General features: G+C 39.1%; 1 protein-coding gene across 1 annotated transcript in view; it reads right to left on the bottom strand.

Annotated features, from left to right (window-relative positions):
• Positions 1-5759: 5759 nt before the first annotated feature.
• The window catches only part of LOC142662963 (uncharacterized), a 119616-nt gene continuing 102919 nt past the window's right edge, over positions 5760-22456 (bottom strand). The window contains exons 26-32 of the mRNA XM_075841257.1: positions 21682-21708; positions 21004-21084; positions 18378-18413; positions 7747-7800; positions 7121-7174; positions 5827-5853; positions 5760-5768 (exon numbers count right to left, since the gene is read on the bottom strand). Of these exons, the coding sequence (XP_075697372.1) occupies positions 5760-5768; positions 5827-5853; positions 7121-7174; positions 7747-7800; positions 18378-18413; positions 21004-21084; positions 21682-21708 (288 nt within the window). The remainder of the gene's footprint in view (positions 5769-5826; positions 5854-7120; positions 7175-7746; positions 7801-18377; positions 18414-21003; positions 21085-21681; positions 21709-22456) is intronic.

Genomic DNA, 22456 nt, shown 5'->3' with positions numbered 1-22456 from the left:
TCTCTACCCTTTTATAGCCACGGCCCTGAATATCCTATTTAAAATATAGGTTGTCTAAGAATTGTGTATTTCTTATAGTGACACTTTAAGGCATTATATAAAAATCTTGATGACAGTTTTCCTTTAAGTAATTTAGGGTGGAATGATTATAATAAAATGCATTCTGTTTGTATGCTGACAACATGCTTTACGATAACTGGCATATTTTCCTATTAAACAAACATGCAAAATATGAAAATGATATATAACCAACGGAGAAAAGGGGACCAAAAAGGCGCTGCTCAGGAAAGGATGTCATGAGAGAGGAAATTGTAAATAAATAAATTTATTAGGACTAAGATAGGCTACGCGTTTCGACGCCGGACCGGCGTCTTCATCAGGCAATACACACAGTGCGATATTTACTTCTTTATATACATGGAGGAATTGACAGAGGATTGGCTAACAAATTAGTGAAAAAACCGCCAACATAGGCGGGTCAGAGGTCACACACAGCGTTTGCCTGATGTTTACAAACATATTTTAAAATTTGTATAAAAACATACAATTTTAATGACATAAATGTATTAAAAGAAGTCTCTGAGAAGAAAACCACGAAATGAACCTTGTATTAAACCTGGGCATTTCTAGGGAGAATATATATCTAAAACCGGCCAATGACACGCAAAATTGAACCGCACAACAGTTCAAACAGTGGGAAATGAGCCGCACGATGGACCGCAACAAGCAGGGTCGATTTGTGAATGAAATTTGGACCACTAAACGTAAACAGTAGGTCACGTGGGGCATGGAAAGGGGACCGTAAACATCTGGGACATTCGCCGCAATACTGCAAGGGAGTGTGGACCGGAGCAGAGTACGTAATTAAAAGGTTTTTTTCAAGTTGCTTAAAAGTAGGTCAGAAATGTGTGTTTAGGACTATGAGATATAACCTTAATATGTGTATTTGATGAGTGTATAAAAGGAACCATAAAAGCATATAAACATAACCACCGTGGTGATGAAATTATATATATATATATATAAATACATAATTATACATATATACATAATGCGCTGAAAGTACATTTTGGAAGCATGACAAGGACATAAGGTATTTTAATCTAAGGACGTTTCTATGAGGTCATTCAGGCCATTTGGGTGCAGGGTCTCCAATTTGAAGATCCAAAAATTCTCTCTCTGTTTGAGTTTTACAAACCTATTGGGGGTATCTGCTGGGATTTGTTCAATCGGGGTGATAATTAAATCATCAAAACTACAGTTATGTTTGAGGGCACAATGACGTGACACACTCTGTTTTAAAAAACCTTGCTTGACATTAAATCTATGTTTATTAATTCGGTTTCTTAACGTTTGGGTGGTACGACCTACGTATTGTAGGTTACAAGTACACTGCAGGAGGTACACAACATAATTACTGCCACAATCTAAATGGCTTTTAATAGGATAATATATATTGGTTTTTAGAGAGTAAAATTGTATGGATTTCTTTGCGATATTTTTACAGCACAAACACCTAGCATGATTACACGAAAAAGAGCCATTTTGTGTTGATAGATTCAAAGCCTTCTTTTTGTTACTATGTAGCCTGCTGGGGGCTAATAAATTTTTCAACGTTTTTGCTCTTCTAAAGGTGATTAGGGGTTTCGCAGGGAGTAATGTTTTTAAAAAAGGATCATTGGTTAAAACGTGCCAATGTTTTCTAAAAATGGACATAATATTCTTGCTACTTTTATTGAATGAGGTGATGAAATTGACATTCTGTTTAGTAAATTTGCTTTTGGTCGTTTTTTCAACAACATCAGTATTGGCCGGTATTGATTTTTTGATGCATTCAGATTGGGTCATATTTCTTGCTCTTATCTCTGCACCCTTGATTAGGCTCCTAGGGAAGCCTTTTTCTACGAACCTTTTATTGAGAATCTTGCATTCTTTATCAAAGCTAACATCATCAGAACAATTTTTTCTTATCCTCCGATATTGTCCAAACGGGACATTTTTCAGCCATGGTGTATGGTGTGCACTTTTAAAATCCAAATAGCTATTTACATCCACACTTTTAAAATGGGTGCTAGTGGAAAAATGGTTCCCATTATTTTTAATGGTTATGTCTAAAAAATCAATGGTAGTAGCTGAATAAGTATGTGTAAAAGTGAGGCCAAATGTATTTTTGTTTAAAAATTCAATAAAAGCATTGGCAGAAGAAATATCCCCTCTCCAGATAAAGAACAGATCATCGATGTAACGCTTATAGTAGATGATATGGTTATTAAATATATGTGCGTTCAGGATAAAAGATTCCTCAAAAAACCCCATATAGAGGTTTGCATATGATGGTGCAAAGCGGGTCCCCATCGCGCAACCCTTGATCTGTTTGTAAAAGACGTCCTCAAAAGTAAAAACATTATGTGTTAAGATAAAATCGATACAGTCAATAATAAAATTCAGTTGGCTATTTGGAAAACGGGGGTCTAGCGCAAGGAAAGAGGAAACAGCCTCCATACCCTGTGTGTGTGGGATGTTGGTATATAGCGAGGACACATCTGCAGTGAGAAAACTCAAATCGGATACATTATATAAAGATTGTAGTTCTAGTAATTCCCTAATTAGCTGTGTTGAGTCTTTCAGGTAAGAAGGTAATTTTAAAACCAACGGTTGAAGATGTATATCAATAAAATGTGATAGATTGTTAGTTAAGGACCCTATCCCTGAAATAATGGGACGGCCCGGGGGGTTAGACAGATGTTTATGTATTTTGGGCAAATGATACATAAAGGGCGTTGCAGGGAAAGGGACCGTGAGAAAAACTTTTTCTTTTTTACATAACAAATCGTCAGCAAAAGCGGACTCAATAAGGGATTTATATTCGATTTCATATTTCGGAATGGGATTGAAAGTTAATTTCTCATAAAATGATGTGTCAGAAAGTAGTCTTAAAGCTTCATTGACATAGTCTGCTCTGTCCTGTACCACGATACCCCCCCCTTTATCTGCGGACCTTACCACTATATTGAGGTTTTTTTTTTTTTTTTTTTTTTTTTTTTTTTTTTTTTTTTTTTTTTTTTTTTTTTTTTTTTTTTGGTGTATAACCTCAATATAGTGGTAAGGTCCGCAGATAAAGGGGGGGGTATCGTGGTACAGGACAGAGCAGACTATGTCAATGAAGCTTTAAGACTACTTTCTGACACATCATTTTATGAGAAATTAACTTTCAATCCCATTCCGAAATATGAAATCGAATATAAATCCCTTATTGAGTCCGCTTTTGCTGACGATTTGTTATGTAAAAAAGAAAAAGTTTTTCTCACGGTCCCTTTCCCTGCAACGCCCTTTATGTATCATTTGCCCAAAATACATAAACATCTGTCTAACCCCCCGGGCCGTCCCATTATTTCAGGGATAGGGTCCTTAACTAACAATCTATCACATTTTATTGATATACATCTTCAACCGTTGGTTTTAAAATTACCTTCTTACCTGAAAGACTCAACACAGCTAATTAGGGAATTACTAGAACTACAATCTTTATATAATGTATCCGATTTGAGTTTTCTCACTGCAGATGTGTCCTCGCTATATACCAACATCCCACACACACAGGGTATGGAGGCTGTTTCCTCTTTCCTTGCGCTAGACCCCCGTTTTCCAAATAGCCAACTGAATTTTATTATTGACTGTATCGATTTTATCTTAACACATAATGTTTTTACTTTTGAGGACGTCTTTTACAAACAGATCAAGGGTTGCGCGATGGGGACCCGCTTTGCACCATCATATGCAAACCTCTATATGGGGTTTTTTGAGGAATCTTTTATCCTGAACGCACATATATTTAATAACCATATCATCTACTATAAGCGTTACATCGATGATCTGTTCTTTATCTGGAGAGGGGATATTTCTTCTGCCAATGCTTTTATTGAATTTTTAAACAAAAATACATTTGGCCTCACTTTTACACATACTTATTCAGCTACTACCATTGATTTTTTAGACATAACCATTAAAAATAATGGGAACCATTTTTCCACTAGCACCCATTTTAAAAGTGTGGATGTAAATAGCTATTTGGATTTTAAAAGTGCACACCATACACCATGGCTGAAAAATGTCCCGTTTGGACAATATCGGAGGATAAGAAAAAATTGTTCTGATGATGTTAGCTTTGATAAAGAATGCAAGATTCTCAATAAAAGGTTCGTAGAAAAAGGCTTCCCTAGGAGCCTAATCAAGGGTGCAGAGATAAGAGCAAGAAATATGACCCAATCTGAATGCATCAAAAAATCAATACCGGCCAATACTGATGTTGTTGAAAAAACGACCAAAAGCAAATTTACTAAACAGAATGTCAATTTCATCACCTCATTCAATAAAAGTAGCAAGAATATTATGTCCATTTTTAGAAAACATTGGCACGTTTTAACCAATGATCCTTTTTTAAAAACATTACTCCCTGCGAAACCCCTAATCACCTTTAGAAGAGCAAAAACGTTGAAAAATTTATTAGCCCCCAGCAGGCTACATAGTAACAAAAAGAAGGCTTTGAATCTATCAACACAAAATGGCTCTTTTTCGTGTAATCATGCTAGGTGTTTGTGCTGTAAAAATATCGCAAAGAAATCCATACAATTTTACTCTCTAAAAACCAATATATATTATCCTATTAAAAGCCATTTAGATTGTGGCAGTAATTATGTTGTGTACCTCCTGCAGTGTACTTGTAACCTACAATACGTAGGTCGTACCACCCAAACGTTAAGAAACCGAATTAATAAACATAGATTTAATGTCAAGCAAGGTTTTTTAAAACAGAGTGTGTCACGTCATTGTGCCCTCAAACATAACTGTAGTTTTGATGATTCAATTTTGCGTGTCATTGGCCGGTTTTAGATATATATTCTCCCTAGAAATGCCCAGGTTTAATACAAGGTTCATTTCGTGGTTTTCTTCTCAGAGACTTCTTTTAATACATTTATGTCATTAAAATTGTATGTTTTTATACAAATTTTAAAATATGTTTGTAAACATCAGGCAAACGCTGTGTGTGACCTCTGACCCGCCTATGTTGGCGGTTTTTTCACTAATTTGTTAGCCAATCCTCTGTCAATTCCTCCATGTATATAAAGAAGTAAATATCGCACTGTGTGTATTGCCTGATGAAGACGCCGGTCCGGCGTCGAAACGCGTAGCCTATCTTAGTCCTAATAAATTTATTTATTTACAATTTCCTCTCTCATGACATCCTTTCCTGAGCAGCGCCTTTTTGGTCCCCTTTTCTCCGTTGGTTATATATCACTTCTTGACAACAAACTTGCTTTGTTTGTGCACGGACCTGGCAGCAGCTCTCATACCCTCATGACATCCTAACCGGTGTCCGCAACCCTAGGTGAGCAATCTATCATCCTTTTTGCCCCTTGGTTTTTATTGTTTATTTTGCACATTCTGGCGCCGTGTTTGTTTATCTGTTTCTAGTAAATATGAAAATGAGAATACAAGCAAACAGATTTACATCACGAAGCACACTGTTCTACGATGAGGAATAGCACAGTGTAGAAGTGTAATGAGCATGCCATAATAACAATGCATAGAGTGCAGCAATAACTAAGTAAAATAAGCAGATTTCTTTGTAATTTGCACTGTTTAATTTATATTACAAGCCTACAAAGGATGTAATGAATCGTATGTATCATTACATCTAAGTGTATGTAAGAGAATATATTCTTTATGTAATGCTGTTGCCAAGTTATGTCAACCCATAATCATTCCACCTTGTTAAGAAGAAATTTGGTAGTAGATTAAGATAATTTAAAAGTAAAACATTCTTACCCGGCTTCCCTTCTCACCAAGTGATCCCTGCAAAGACAATTATTCCGATTTTCATTAATATACAAACAGTATCAGTTCTTTTTTAATTGGGAGCCAGAAATACTTAAAAAACTCTCATTCAAGAAGATATAAACATCAATAAATCATCAATGTACCCTTATACCATACAAGTTGAAAACGTGACATTGAATCTGTTATGGATCACTGATATGTTCTAAGATATACTTCTGCACTTTCATTTACAAATGATGAGTGGTTTGGTCTTAAAATATTTAAAAGGTATCCCCTAACCCCACTTAAATGCTATTATAATGGTCTACCTCCGCAAGTTTCAAAAACGAGTCTGGCTAAAGCTGGGACAATAGCTATCCCTCCCTACTGGCTCGGCCGATCGTGCATGTTTTTTTTCAATGGGGACACGAAGATTAAAGCCAGACACTTTTGACAATGCCGTTGCCATGCCCATAGCTGCGGGCCGTCAGGCTCACTCACCTCCTGATGCCCGCAGACATGGATTTGTGAGCGCTGGTCCCCATCTCCTCCTCAGGTGACGCCAGCGCTCACTTCCGCTTCTCCCGGCCAGGGTCACCTGAAATTTTGTCAAAATTAGCCTAAGAGCACCCTGGACTATAAGAGGGGCCCAGCCCCTTCTTGACTTGCCTGAGCCTTGTTGTCGTTACCCTAATCTCTCTATGCAAATGGTCTCCTAAGTGTTTTCCAGTTCCGAGTGTTTACCGTTCCTGCTACCTGTAATCTGTATCCCGTGCTATCCAGGTCTAGTGCTGTGTTGAGCTGAAGTTGTGCTGTGCCGTATACCATGCCTGTCCTGCTATACCACACTTGTCCTGCTACACCATGCCTTGTGCCTGCCTGCTGCCTGCCTACTGCCTAGTCCCAGCCGAGCCTGTCTTGCTACTGTCTGAGCTACCACAGGTACACTATACGAACTATAGACTGTGACCTGTGTCCTGTTGGCCAGCTGCCATACCGTCAAGGCGGTACAGTCCAGTGGGTCCACGTACCCAACGTGACAGCCGTATCTCTCGCAGAAACAAAAAATCATGCATGTCTAACTCCAACATGCCCGATGCTACTCTCCCCCAACATCTGCCGTCGGGGAAGTGTTGGAGCACCCCAATAGTCGTCTGATCCCACAGAACTTGGCAGGTTCAGACGAATTTTGGCTAATGTGTATGGCCACCTTAAGGCAAGTTTCACACAGTGAGGACATAGATATATACATATACATACATATATAACAGCAGAAAATATATCATACTGCTTGTAAACTTACAGGTGGCCCCACTGGTCCAGTTGGTCCTGCAACACCAGGATCTCCTTTATTGCCCTGTAAAAGAAATATATGTAAATCGTAAAATATAGCTGACCTGTTATATATATATATATTTATTTTGTACCCTTTTATTATCAAAATTATAGTGTGAAGATAGAGGACACAGGAGAGCAGGCCAGAGAAACGGTTGAAAGAACCCTGACCACACCCAAACCACGATAACTCCAGAAGGGAGTGTTCACAACAGGAAGTGCTGTTTGTGTGCTGCAGGCAGCAGGTAAAGTGTGGTCCAGTTGGAGACAGACAGGTCGTCTGTGCCTAGAGGACTGGGCATTCAGAAGTGACCTGAGTGAGTACAGTGAGAGCCAGTGCTGAGTAGTCACCTCAATAAAATTTGTTATTTGCACTTATAAATTTCATATGGTTAAAGAAATGAGGCATGAGAGGGCTAGGTTGTTTACATTTAAAATCAGAAAATAAGTAATTTTTTGGGATGGGTGTAAGCGAAGAATAGGTGTGGTCAATGTGCTTTTCAACCCTATGTATAAGACGCTCTCTAACGGCCTCTAGTTTCACACCCTCACACATGTGTTTTGGTATCAACACTAGAAATATGTTTACTTTACCCTCTCTCCTTTTGGTCCTGCTGGTCCTGGAACACCAATTGGTCCAGGGGTCCCCTATGTCACAAAGAGAAATGACTTGTTATCATGTTGTCATTATGTAAGTCTTGGCAGTTGGGAAACAAGCAGTAGAAGCGAGGTCCATTTGAGCAGGCAGTCAAGTTATCTTTTGCTAATTACAATTTTCAGCATTGAATCTAATTGACTTTATAAAATCTGAGGAAAAAATCTAGACAAGTGAGTCTTAAGACCTGAACATTTAATCTAAACATAGAATGACCATTAACTCCGAATGCATCTAAACTGTCATCAAAACTCAAAGCTGAAAATGGTAATTTGATGAAGACATATTGGTTTAGTCACATATTGAAGCATTGTCACTGATACAAATGAACATGGGTTATTAAAAAAGGAAAGGGGTTTGCATCATTTCAAGAAGGTAGCTTAGCATGCAATTTGAAAATCACCATGCTGCAGAAATGGATGCATTGGTATAGATAAAAAGGTCAGGCCATATAGTTTAATTTTAGCTTCCTATAATGATTCCCCTCATACTAAAAACACTTGAGATAGTAACAAATCCATAGTCGGCACATTAATATGTACTGCATATTGCCATACAGTACTCTATTTTAACATAATAGTCATCTCACATCTTCAACAAAGGATACCAATTCCTCAAATATATATATAAAAGTTTCACCCCAGTAAAAATATTTGTCATGAAATTAACCTCTTCCCGACATATGACATACGGATGTGGCCATCTTAACCTTGACTCTGATAACTTGCTGCAGCGTGATATCACACAAGAAAATCCATTGAAAAGTCATTGAAAAAGTCAAGATAAAGGATCTTGCCACTGCGTTAAAAGTCAAGATAAAGATGCTACATCTGTACGTATTTGTCATAGTTGGGTGGGTGGAGTATATTATAGCTGACACTTCGCTCAAACGGTCAGGATCGGAGATAACTCTGATCCTGGCTGTTTAAACACTTAGATGCTGCAGTCACTATCGACTGCAGCATCTAAGCTGCTCGAAAGGGAGAGGCCTCCTCTCTGTCACCCCACTTACCCCCACAAGACGCGACTGCGGAGTGCCGATGGGCCTAATGAAGACCCCAGATCTGCCATGTCGGTCCTCCTATTAGGGGGGTCCCAAAATGCACAATAGATTGCAATACATAACTATTGCAGTGTATTGTGCAAGGGATCTAAAATAAGTAAAAAGTAGTTTAATAAAGTTTTTAAGAATATACACTCCTCAACATTGAAATTGCAATACCAAGAAGGAAACGTTTTGGAATTGTGGAAATCACAGGATCGATAGACATGTTAATGATATTCAAGTGATAAAAAAATGGAAACAGAATATTCCAAACATAAAACATTATTCACCATCGAGTATGAGCGCCATGCACAGAAATACATGCACTTACACGCCTTGCCTTTCTGTCAATGAGGTTATTAATGGTTGTCTGAGGAATGTTATGCCACGCTGAATCCACTTGGGCACACAAATAAATCATCAAGATTGGCTGCTGGCAGCTCCTTTTGTAATTGCCGACCAATGACGTCCCAGATGTGCTAGATGGGAGACAAGTCCAGAGATGCTGCAGGCCATGGTAGAACGGTTAGGCCACGCAGTAGAATGAGCAACATGCAGCCTGGCATCCTGTTGAAAAATGGCTTCTGGAACACATTGGAGAATTGTCCATACCACTGGTTCCATAACCAAAACAATCTAATGCTGAGCTGTTAGTGTACCTGAAATTAAAACTAGAGGGGTCCGGCTACAGTACATTATGCCACCCCACACTATAATAGCAAGAGTAGGACCAGTGTGACGTTCCCTTGTGAAGGCCTCTTCATGGCGTTGCCCACGTGGTCTCCATACCAATCTCAGGCTATCATTGCGTCCGAGACAAGAGTGGGACTCATCACTGAAGAGAATAGACCTCCATTCCAGCCTCCATTGCCATGTTGCTGTGCACCATGATTGCATTTGAGAGTGGTGATGTGCGGTCAATGGAACACCTGTAGCTGGATGTTTGGTTGGTAGCCCAATGTTGTGCAAACGCCTTCTAATGATTTGTGGTTACACTGGTTGCCGACCTAGGCTTGGGATGTGACATCTAATTTCACTTGCAGTACAGAATGGATTACTATGTGCCATTCATCGAATCAGATCATGGGAGAGCATGGTGTGTTGTTGTTTGGCCTAGCAAGCAGGGTAGCCCGCTCTATGAATTATCAAGGCGTCACAAATAGGCTTCTACCTGGCTAGTCACGTTGCGCCTCATGACTTACACACTATTCCTCCATGTTTCACACACTTGCATCCCATTATTCATTTATTTTTTAGGCACTTTACTCATTACTGCCCCCTATATTTCACTCACATTATTACACTTGCACATACACTATTCATTTATTATTTCTTACTACACATCCCATGCACCACATACCACTCCCCTCAAGACTAGTGGGAGTGGCTATTATTATTTAAAGCACCTGCTCACTCGCCTTCATCAGCGTTTCAGACCTGGCTGTGTCCATTTGTAAGTATGGCCTTTTTCGGTGTTTTTGCATAAATGTCCTTGTTTTTATCTGTTTTGTCTGTACATCAGGAGCTTTTCGCTCCAGTTAGGGACTCGCAAGTCTGGGGATCCTTGTCGTGGATTGCGAGCTTGCGTCCTTTTGGCCAAAATGATCACTAATACCCCAGGTATTTTTCATTATTACTTATATTCGCTTCTTTTGGACACAGCCAGGTCTTTGATGCTGGGAGAGCATGGTGTGTTGTTGTTTGGCCTAGCAAGCAGGGTAGCCCGCTCTATGAATTATCAAGGCGTCACAAATAGGCTTCTACCTGGCTAGTCACGTTGCGCCTCATGACTTACACACTATTCCTCCATGTTTCACACACTTGCATCCCATTATTCATTTATTTTTTAGGCACTTTACTCATTACTGCCCCCTATATTTCACTCACATTATTACACTTGCACATACACTATTCATTTATTATTTCTTACTACACATCCCATGCACCACATACCACTCCCCTCAAGACTAGTGGGAGTGGCTATTATTATTTAAAGCACCTGCTCACTCGCCTTCATCAGCGTTTCAGACCTGGCTGTGTCCATTTGTAAGTATGGCCTTTTTCGGTGTTTTTTTTTTTTTTTTTTTGAATCAGATCATCCGTCCGTGCAGAAGTTCGCCTCTGTGCACCTCTTGCTGTCATTCCCATTGGTTACTGTTCTCCTAATCTTCGGGACTCGCAACGTTGAACAGTGCTGACATCTCGGCCTAGGCACGTAGCAATCTGCCGGAGTGATAAACCAAAGTCTCTCAGTTAAAGGATTCTGTCCCTCTCAGTTTGCGACAAGTGGAAATAACTGGCACGTCGATGAACAGGAGGCATCCCACAATCATCCCACACCACTTGTTCTGATTTATGAGATTTCATGTGGCTATAAAACGTTTCCTTCAATGTGGCTTTTATGCCTCCCACATGCCACAGATTGAAGCTAGGTGCTTGAAAATTTGATCATTTGCAGATCTTAGCGACACCCGCTACTTTCTCGATTTGCGTAACCTTACAGCTTGTCCTTCTTGGTGTTACAATTTCAATTTTGAAACCCTTTCCCCAATTATTTTCCCTAAAATAATGTAAACAACCTCGGCCTCCATAACGATTTGAACTATTACAATTTAACGTTATTTATCTCACAAGGTGAACACCGTAAAAAATTAAATTAAATTAAAAATGCCACAATTGCTGTTTTTTGGTCACTTTGTCTACCAATACAATTTAATAAAAACTAATAAAAAACTCATATTTACCCCATTATGGTACCAATAAAAATGGCAGCCTGCCCTGCAAAAATACCTATACATAATTATATATAAATACCTATATAAACTTAGTATTGCCGCAATCATATTGACCCTCAAAATACAATTAACATGTAAACATGTAATTTTTACCGCAGTGAATACCGTAAAAACGAAATAAAAAAATGGAGGAATTGCTGCATTTTTTGCATTTTACCCCACAAAATAATTTTTGAAAGTTTCTCAGTACGCTATATGGTAAATAATATGGTACCATTAAAGACTACAACTCGTCCCATATAAAAATGTAGGCGGAAAAATATAAAAGCTATGGCACTTGGAAGGTAAAGTGTAAAAAAACCCGAAAAGAACCAAAAGAAAAAAAAACTGACTGTCGTGGGAAGTGGTTATGGTTAATGAAGGATTGGCTCAAGAATTAGAATAAAACAAATGTTTTTCATGAATACAACACCATTGTATTGTATTGTCATTTTTTCAACACATACAACTTGTGAACTTATAACCCTAACAAAACTTTTATATTCCATTTTTTCCCTATGGGGATTTGTAAACTCCACTTATACAAAGTAGATATTACTATAAGAAACAGTATCATTGGTGTAACTTTGCTGCTCCTTTGTGCCTTAGGGCTTATTCAGACGAGCGTATTATACGTCCGTGTGCTGTCCGTTAAAAAAACAGACAGCACACGGTTCCATGCAATTCAATGGGGCTGTTCACATGGTCATTGTTTTAACAGACCCTGTGAAGGGCCCGTGAAAAAATAGGACATGTCCTATTTTCATCCATTTTCATAGATCCCTCAATTCACTAAAATCTATGAGTGACCCATTAAAACGGATCCCGAACGGGTGCGACTCGGACGCGAAAAACGTTTACACTCGTTCGTCTGAATAAGCCCTTAGTTTTTCAAGACAAGACTATTTCTCCTTCTATTTGCATAATTCATACTAAAAAAGTACCCAAATGCAAAAGACTATTGCGTATTTCTTTCTGTAACTGTTTGCATTCATCTGGTTGGGGGAGCAGATATGCTGATATGGGGGGCTGTAGATATATATATTGTAAGCAGCCAGCAGGCAAAGTATTGGATGGCAGGTACGTGCCACTGAGACTGATTCTCCCAATGAAGAGAAGAGCAAAAACCACGGCGCCACATAGTGTAGGTCAATAGGTTAGGCAGGTGAGAGACAATTATTGGTATGCTCACCAAGGGCCAGAAGTAAGTTTGCAATGGTGGTCCACAAGTGCTGCTGCCCGATCCGTGCTGGTTTACGTAGGAAACCGCTTGACAAGATGAGTGGGTAAAAAAGGAAAGAAATGGATCTTCTGGAGGCGCTGCTGCGTGGAACGGTCAAAGTAGAATCAAAGAAATTCGGTCCGATAAAAATAATAAATATTTTATTTAGAGCAGAGTGGCTACGCGTTTCGACACCGGACTGGCGTCTTCATCAGGCAAGATCGGACCGAATTTCTTTGATTCTACTTTGACCTTTCCACGCAGCAGCACCTCCAGAAGATCCATTTCTTTCCTTTTTTACCCACTCATCTGATTCTCCCAATGGCATAAATACCAGAGCAAATGGCACTGAGCAACATGTACTGTAGGTTACCAAGCAAGTTATTTTAAAAACTCGATTTTAGAGTCCGGAACTTGGGAGTGGCTGTAGTGCAAGTAAAATGGCCACTGGCGTACTACACTCCAGGATTTCACCCTATCTGACTTGGAGTCCAGGTGGGGCTACTAGTTTAATTAAAGGAGATCAACTGCCCTAAGGTGTAGAGAGTGTTACATGTAAACTGCATGAAGGTGAAGGTCTGAGTCTGGTGGGTTCTTCTGAACTGGAAAACCATTGGCAGAAACTTTTTTTTTTGGAACCTTATTTGTTGCTGGAAAAATACCCCGTTCCTTATCGTCCTCGGCAGCACCCATGGGATGTTGATCCAGACCCATTCTAGGACAGAACATATTATAAAGCAGCAGACTTTAAAAGGGTTAATAATAGGTAACACCCCTCCATTATAAATACCACCGACTACCTCCTCCAAGTGTGTAAAAATTGTTCATCTGACATGCAATCGAATAGGTCTATCCGACCGAGGTAAGCAGCATGTACAGATGGTTCTATTATGACTTATATTTACTCTCCTTTCTTCTAGGAGTGCTCCATCCCGGCTGGGGGTGTCCAGCTGGTATATGTCCAGTTCCATATTCCTGGTAGAGGGTTCCTACCAGTTACTGGGCATAGAGCAAATCATTTTTTTTATTGGCCTTTACTCACCAGGGGTGCCTGGTGTTTCTGGTCATAGAGCAAATCGTTTTTTTTTGCTGGGCGCAAGATGGCGCTGAGGGCACTTCTGGTTCCTGTCTAGGCACCGGATTGGTGTACAGGAGTCTCAAGATGGCGCCGCGACAACTTCCGTTTCCGGTGGTAAGTGCCATTCTACACAAGTGCAGACAAAGTTATTTAAATCTAGCGGCTGCAGCAGTCTGATGGAGCTCAGTGCACAGCAGCCGTTCACTCAAATAGGAGGGGTGAGAAATATGAGTCCTATTTTCATCCCCTTCCCATTACACATGTTATGATAACATAGTTTATTATTTCTATTAACAGATGTCCAGTCCAATTGCTGAAGAGTCTGTTAATATACCATCAAAAAGAAAAAGAAAGTCAAGACACAGAGTCTGCTGCAGTTGTCAGCAGCCGGTACCAGATGAGTGTCCCCAGGATTTATGTTCAAGTTGTACTATCATGGAAGAATCTCCTGTGGCAACAAAGGCTAGAAGCTTCCTTTCCTGGTTCAAGGATCAGCTTGTTGAGACCTTTAAGGAAGTCTCGTCTGCTATGGGACAATCTTCTAGACCTGACACAGTGGCCGGGGAGCCCACTATTTCTGAGGATAAAATATCAAAGTATCCGGTTATAATGGAGTTGTCATCTGATACTTCTGACTCTGACACTGATGATGATGCTATGACACTGATGATGATGAAGATAAGATCTTATTTAAAGGAGAACTCATGCAAAAGCTAATTAAAGCTGTTAAGTCCACAATTGAGGTCGATGAGGCCAAAGTTCCCAATGAAGGGAGACAGGCTCTATTCTATTTCCCATCCAGTCCCGACATCAACATTTCAAAAAGAATGGGCAGTACCAGATAAAAAGTCGGATCTCGGTGTAAGATTTAAAACTGTGTACAAATTAGATGAGAAGGATACTGAGGCCTGGGAGGCCCCAGCCAAGGTTGATTTGGCAGTTGCTAAGCTAGCTAAACATACTGTGTTTCCAGTGGATGATTCCTCTCCGCTAAAAGATCCGCTTGATAGAAAGGCAGACCTAAAATAGGTCTACTCTTCTTCTGCTGCCCTGTGTAAGGCCTCTCTGGCAACCACATCTATTGCTAGTACTTAGAGTATGGCTAAGTCAGTTGACTAATGAGTTAAAGGCAGGAACCCCTAGGGAAAAAAATTATTGAGATGTTACCTACCTTAAAGACTGCCTGTGATTATTTATGTGACTTTCCTGTTGAAGTGTTACGTCTTTCCTCCAAACAGATGGCCTTATCCAACTCGGCTAGACGTGCTATGTGGCTCAAGGCTTGGAATGGGGACTTATCGTCTAAAAATTATTTTTGTTCCCTCCCGTCCCAACCAGGGCATTTATTCAGCGATCAGTTCACCAGCATTTTGAAATCGCTCAATGATGAGAAAGGTCAATTCTTTCCAGGGACGACTAGAGGAAGAAATAGTACCTACCATTTCTCCAGGTCCTCTCCACCCAGAGGTAGGAGATATTTTCGTTCCTTTCCTAAACAGGAGCCTGCAGGGAGAAGAAAACCTGGAGCAGCAAAAAGCCCTTTTCTGTGGGAAATAAAAATTTGACGCCAGGCCTCAGTCACATCCAGTAGGCGCAATGCTCAGGCATTTTTTCCCCAGCTGGCAGACCTCCACTTCAGAAGCCTGGGTGTTAAAGATCATCCCTTTCGGACTCTGGGAAGTTTATTTGTTTCCCCCTCTACCGCTGATATTCAGGTGCCTACAGAAGATCAGACAAGTTAAGCCAAGGTCCAAACAATAATTCTGTTCTGGCCCAGGGGGGCTTGGTTTCAGGCTTTATTGGAACTCTTAAAAGGAATGTATTGGAAACTTCCCCTCAGAGAGGATATCCTTTAGGAAGGATTTCGGCACCCAGGCCTGAAGAATTTGCACCTGACGGCATGGATATTAGGAGGATAAATCTCTATAACCAAGGTCTTTCGCAAGATGTTGTTAAGACCCTATTGTCTTCTCGAAGAGATTCTACTTGGTAGTCTATAATCTTGTTTGGCACATTTTTTTTTATACTTAGTGCACAGCCTGTGATCTTTCCGTAGAGAGATTGTCGGCTGAGTTGCTTGAATTTTTGCAACAAGATTTTCAAGCAGGGAAGAAATCTAATACCTTAAGTATCCATTTTTCTTCTATTAATGCCTTGCTGGATTTCAGGTTTTCAAATAACCACCTTATCAAGTGTTTCTTTAAGAGTTTAAAACCTAACGTCTGCTTATCCTGTCAGGGATTTAACTATTGTCTTGAAGCGCCTGACAACTTATCATTTTGAGCCTCTTACAGAAGTGCACCTCAAAATCCTTTCTGGAAAAGTTCTTCTGCTAGTTGCTATTGTTTCTGCAAAAAGAGTCAGTGAGCAGCAGGCTCTCTCCACACGTGAGCCTTACTTAAAAGTTCTGCCAGATTGTGTTAGGTTAAGAACTGTTCCTGCCTTTCTCCCTAAAGTTATTTCTGATACTAATGTTAACCAAGAGATTTATCTGCCTGCATTTACCACTCCGGAGTCTGAACAAGATGCGCAGCCTCTGCAATTGTTGGATGTTAAAAGAGCAGTCTGTCTCTACCTTCAAAGAACAAGAGACTTTAGACAGTATGAAAGACTATTTTTGCAGTTCTTTGGTGCGAGAAAAGGTCACTCATTGGAAGGCGTTCCAGTACCTGAGGGGATTTGGGCTCATTCCACACGATCCACAGCAGTTTCCTGTGAGGTTCCACTACAATACATCTGTGAAACAGCCTCCTGGGCTTCTGCTCAAACCTTCCTCTCTCATTACAGACTGGACATTCCTTCTTCTGGGTGTACATCTTTTGGCACAAGAGTAATCAGTAGGGTGTTACAAAATATCCCTCCCGCATCTTCGCTTATTAAGTTCCATGGGAGCTATCGAGGTCGATAAGGAGGACAAAAATTTACTTACCTGAAATTTTATTTTCCTTGAGTCCGAGGCAGCAGACGCCCACCCAATCAATATATTTTGCAATTCAGCTTTTGTATTATTTCACACTTGGAGGAGGTAGTGGGTGGTATTTTGTAATGGAGGGGTGTTACCTATTGTTAACTCTTTAAAGTCTGCTGCTTTATAATATGTTTTGTCCTAGAATGGGTCAGGATCAACATCCCATGGGTGCTGCCTCGGACTCAAGGAAAATAAAATTTCAGGTAAGTAAATATTTGTCTTCAATTTGCCGTGACTAAAACCTTGTACTGTTACATCAGAATCCGCTTTTGGTCTACCTGCCTGACGCTGACCAGGCCACTATATATATATATATATATATATATATATAGGTAGCCTGAATAGTTCAGGAAGACCTGCCAGCTCTCTTAACATATCTGTTTTAGTGAAAACTTCCCCATGAAATAACAATGCTGGTGCATCTTTTCTTGCCTTGTGCAAATCCTCCTGGAAATATATGAATAAATTGACAACTGGGCGTTACCATTGCCCTTGTTTACAGTAACTGTCCCTGCATAGTATGGCACTGTCAGCAATGATTGGAGAGTGGCTACTGTGGGAGGTGCTCCGATTGTATAAATGTAGCCGAAATGTTAAAAATAAACTTATTGCCAATGGTAAAATAAAATTCAATGCTGGATACCCCTTTTCATGCCATGATAAAATGTAGGGTATGATAGAGTGTGATTGTATATTATCTGTCCATGTTAAGTTGCCCAGCCTTCACAGGTGGACTGGCAATATTTAGCTACAAATCCTCTGTTTGTCCCCAAATCTAAATGGACCCCATAATATGATAGACTGAAAACAGAAATGTGATTTATTTTGCTTTTATATAACAATAGCATGACTTGGTAATCATTATAATACATCATAATGCAGAGGGAGGCAGAGCACAAAACTAAACTGTATGTTCAAAGTAAAAATTACAAGCATTATCCAACTGCGCCTTGCAATAAAATACATTTCAGCAAATATCATACAGTATATGATCTAAAATAATAAGAGTCAGGCCATATTCTGGGAATCTGAGTCTAAACCAAGCATGGCATTCTTTGTTACCTTTGAGAATTGACACCCAAGGGTGCCTGACAGCCCTAGCAGACATTAGGTTGAAGTCAGATTCTGCTGAAATGCAAGAAACTTACAAGAACAATCAAATTTTTAGGTTCCAAAAATATTCCCACCCTGTACAGAATATACTTTTCTTTCTGAATATATTTTGATGCCTGACAAAACAGTATTTGGATCCAATCATTTATCTTATTACACTTCACATGGTATGTATGTTTCATTGCTTAAAAGTCAATGTTCTATAGATTTTAAGCAAACTACTAGAAATCACAAGAATGTTTATGTTTTTATGTTGCTTGTAGGTTGGGGGGAGCCATATGATAAAGAACAGGCTGCAGAAAAGAGCAGATGGGGCACGGCAAGGTAAAAGGAGAGGTAGGTAGGTTAGTTTAATGGAGTTAGGACTCACCGGTGGACCAATTCTGCCGTCTAAACCTGAAGCACCCTGGACAGCAGGGCAGAATGTAAGTGCACATGGAATGGACAGGAGAATGGAAGGGGAAAACAATGAGGAAGGGGAGAGTGAGTGAAGCAGCAACTAAAAACATACATACACTTATCCCTTATAATCAAGGACGACAAAGGATACAAGTTATAAGTGATGCGTGTAGTTACAGCACATAGACACCAACAGTATGAGTTTACACAATTATACCACCACATCTTCAATAAGTATATACGGACACGTGGGTAAAGCTGTATTAAGGGATTGTAAATTTTTAAGTATCTTTGCACTTAACCCATGTAGAACCTCGGCCATTTCGTATTTATAAAAGTTAAAGACAAGATTGACAGGATAGAAGCTTTCATCTGATATGTCAATTATTGTTTCTACAATGTGCAATATAAATTGAGGAATAAGGAAAGTATCAAACTTAATGTTACACAAGAATTGATTTCTAACTATTTTAAAATGCTGCTAACAATAAAATAAATGTCCTTAATCTTGTTTGTAAAGCGTACCTCCAGTTATAGGAAACTCCCAATATGTCATAGAGACAAAACAAAAGTTTTCATTGGTGGGAGTCCGAGACCCCGAAGCAGCCAACTTCCCCTGGCTTTAATATAAAGATTTGAAGGCAGGCCATAGACTATATAATAGTCGTTCTAGAAAATGGTGGTAGTTACAAATTCTGGGTCCCCCACTATTAAACTTTTAAAATCAAAGTGATACAAATAAAAAAAATATATATATCTCTGTAAATATATGTAATGCAATCACAGCAATATAGAATTCTGCTTGTTTCCATGGGTGTAGATAAACATTTATAACATTTGGTGGCTATACTAGCCTCAGGGGGTTGTAATGTTATTCATCGTCGCATAGCAATGGATCATTGACTTACCGGCCTCCGGAATGGAGAAGACAAAATCATAATCCTTTACAAAAACAATCTCCAGTCCCTTTGTACAAGAATCAGAGGCCTCCTGATTCACATGAAGAAAATAATTTAAATCCATGATTAAAAAAATAAAATAACACCCTTGTCCCATGTGTGAGCTGCAACACTAGACCTAGCCCATGGACAACAGTGGCGCGGCTTCTGTCAAAAATGGACCTGCTAACCCCTTTTAAGTCATACAAAATAAGTTTTATTATTGTGAGAAGACCACGTTTTTGGGCCAGTTTCCAGTACATATATGGCATAAATAATTTGAAGTTTATTATCAAAACATATATTCAATTTAAAAACTTGTATTATTTAGTTGACAAAAGCATGTGGATATGGCACGCCATATAACCATAATGTGAAGTTAAGGGTTAAACACACACTTTTCTCTGTACCAGAACATGCTTATTATTAGCACAATACACTGTCACACTCACAATTTAAAATTATCTTAAGCAATTGAAACACACAAATTAAGAAAAATCAAATGCAACAGCAGCCAAACAAATCTGGAAAAAAAATACTTTATGTATTTAGAATTTGAAAATGTATTCATATTCAACAGACCCTTAATCCTTATAAAGAACATTTCCATCTAAAAACTAGATGTTTACAGCCATTTTTTTATGCATCAGGCGTTTTTTGATGCGTTTTTTACGGCCGTTTTTGACGGCTCAAGAAGTGACATGCACTTCTTCTTTACAGGGCGTTTTTTTAAGCAATGGCCACGTAAAAAATGCCTTGTGGGAACGGAACGCTGTTTTTCCCATTGAAATCAATGGGCAGATGTTTGAAGACGTTCAGACCCCGAATCTTCAGACATTTTTTGGGGGCGTTTACTGCCCGAAAAACGTCTTAAAATAAGCCGTGTGAACCCTCAATCCGCTACTGGATACAGATGCAGGAATCAATGCATAACTTGGCAAATTTACCATTCAGGAGTTTAGGAAAGAAAGATGTCATATACTAAGGCGCTCTTGCACATGCTGCAGATTTTGTTGCAGGAATTTCTGCGACTGAATATCAATTCCATTTATTTGAATGGGGTTGTTTCTGCAGCATGCACAAAATCTGAAACAAAATCTGCTGCGTGTGCAGGGGGCCTAAAGGATCTGGAATGGTAACCATATCCTGTTTTTAGGGACACAGAGTGAAGAAACAGATATAACTAAGGAGAAAATATTTCCTGGAAACGTTTTGCCTGTAGATGGAAATGCTCTTTTATGGCAGTTCATATTGTGATTATATTTTATATTATTGCTGCAAATCTTTTTATCATATATCATGAAGAAACTTAGGCTCGGTCAAATATTTCCCGACGTATACCTCTGACGTTTTCCTTCAATGTATGCCATTGTATAGCCATACATCAGCCATTGGCCATAATGTTAAAATATTGTATACCGACCCACACCACCCCGATGCAGGCCAGAAGGACACTCTTTTGGCCTCCATCGGGTGAATGGGAGCCTAAATTCAGCGTTTATGCCTGTTTGCTTTATTTGCGAATATGCGGAATGTGTTCACATAGCATAAAATAAGATCATTACTCATAAAAAAGGGACAGGTAACCATGTTTGAACGCTTTCAGTAAACCGAAAGGGCTCAAACACAACAGCATGCATACCTTACATACATACTTACTGGTAAACCCAAAGGTCCTTTATCTCCCTTTTCTCCCTGGCTGCCCTTCTCCCCTTTCACACCACTTTCTCCCACTTCACCCTGCAGACAACAGAATAACAACATTGTAATACTCTGAGAACAGGTCAAGGGAGGAGATTTCAAGAATATTTATTATAAATTAAAGTAACACTAAATACAAAAAATAAACATAAAATCAGAGCAGTTCCTTTCCTTTGATCCTATTTATTCTTATATTGCAATTAAAACTAATATATAGCAATATGTTTTTATATGTCACAGGAGATCAGCCATTTTCACCCCCTTCTTTTCACTATCCTGTGTATAGCCTCACTGCTCTGTGCAATGGGACACAAAGCTTGTTATGTCACACCCCTTGGTTAGGCTCCGCCCATTAGCCATTTACCATTACAAAATGTAAGAGGTCGGCAGGAACTAAGAAAACTTTTTTAGAATGAGGTTGTAAAGTAGAGGCAACAGTAAACTTTCTGTTGAAGGAACCTCTTACAACAGGTACATAGGTGTTATATATACCACCCCTTTACGGTCTTTTAAATTCTTATTTTTTTTCATAAAACATACAGAAAATATAGCAAGTTATGTACAATCTAAAACATATATAAATGTACACCCCAGTATGATTAGCTTTTAGTTTATTATTTCATAATCTAATCTTACCTTCTGGCCAGGAAGTCCGGGAGGGCCCTTAAAAGAACACATACATAAGATGTATTATTAGGAAAGTTGACATTGATTGAAGGCAATGAATACATTCTGTGTCTTGTTCTTTTTGGGGATTTTGGAGTTACATATATAATGGGAATGAACATTGCTCTATTGATTAAGGGAACCTGTCAGGTTGAAAATGCAGTTCAATATGCGGGCAATATGTTATAGAGCAAGAGGAGCTTCGGAGATTGATATATATATTTATAGCAGAAGATTTAGTTTGTAGTTTATTAATTCAAACCTCTGCTCATTCTGGGCTTGGGAGTCCAGTGGGAGGTCCTACAGAGTGTGAATACAGATATAACTGTCAATCTGTGATCAGGACCACCCACTGAACCCCAGAATGAGCAGACTATAAATGTAAAAATATACTGAATCTTTTGCTACAAAAAATATATCAATCTGCTCAGCTCATCTTACTCTATAACATATTACCCACTGATTGGACTGCATTTTTAAAGGGACAGGTTCCCTTTAAAACCTGTCTAATGGAATACTTTGTTGAACCAAATTGGCCAATCAACTATATTTTGTTATTTTTGCGACTTTATATTCACTTCGCAAACAGCAGTACTATACAATGTACTACAATTGTACAAACAATCAGTATACATCTAAGTAAATTAAAAAGATACAAAGCACAGGACTTTGTGCTTATAAAATTAGAACTATATTTTCACATTTCAACCCAGTTTCATAATACATAGAATTAAGCCACATAAAT

Source organism: Rhinoderma darwinii, chromosome 11 (assembly GCF_050947455.1).
Source record: "Rhinoderma darwinii isolate aRhiDar2 chromosome 11, aRhiDar2.hap1, whole genome shotgun sequence".
In the NCBI taxonomy this organism is placed as follows: Eukaryota; Metazoa; Chordata; class Amphibia; order Anura; family Rhinodermatidae; genus Rhinoderma; species Rhinoderma darwinii.
Note: the sequence above shows the minus strand (reverse complement) of the source record. Positions and strands in the feature narration are given on the sequence as shown.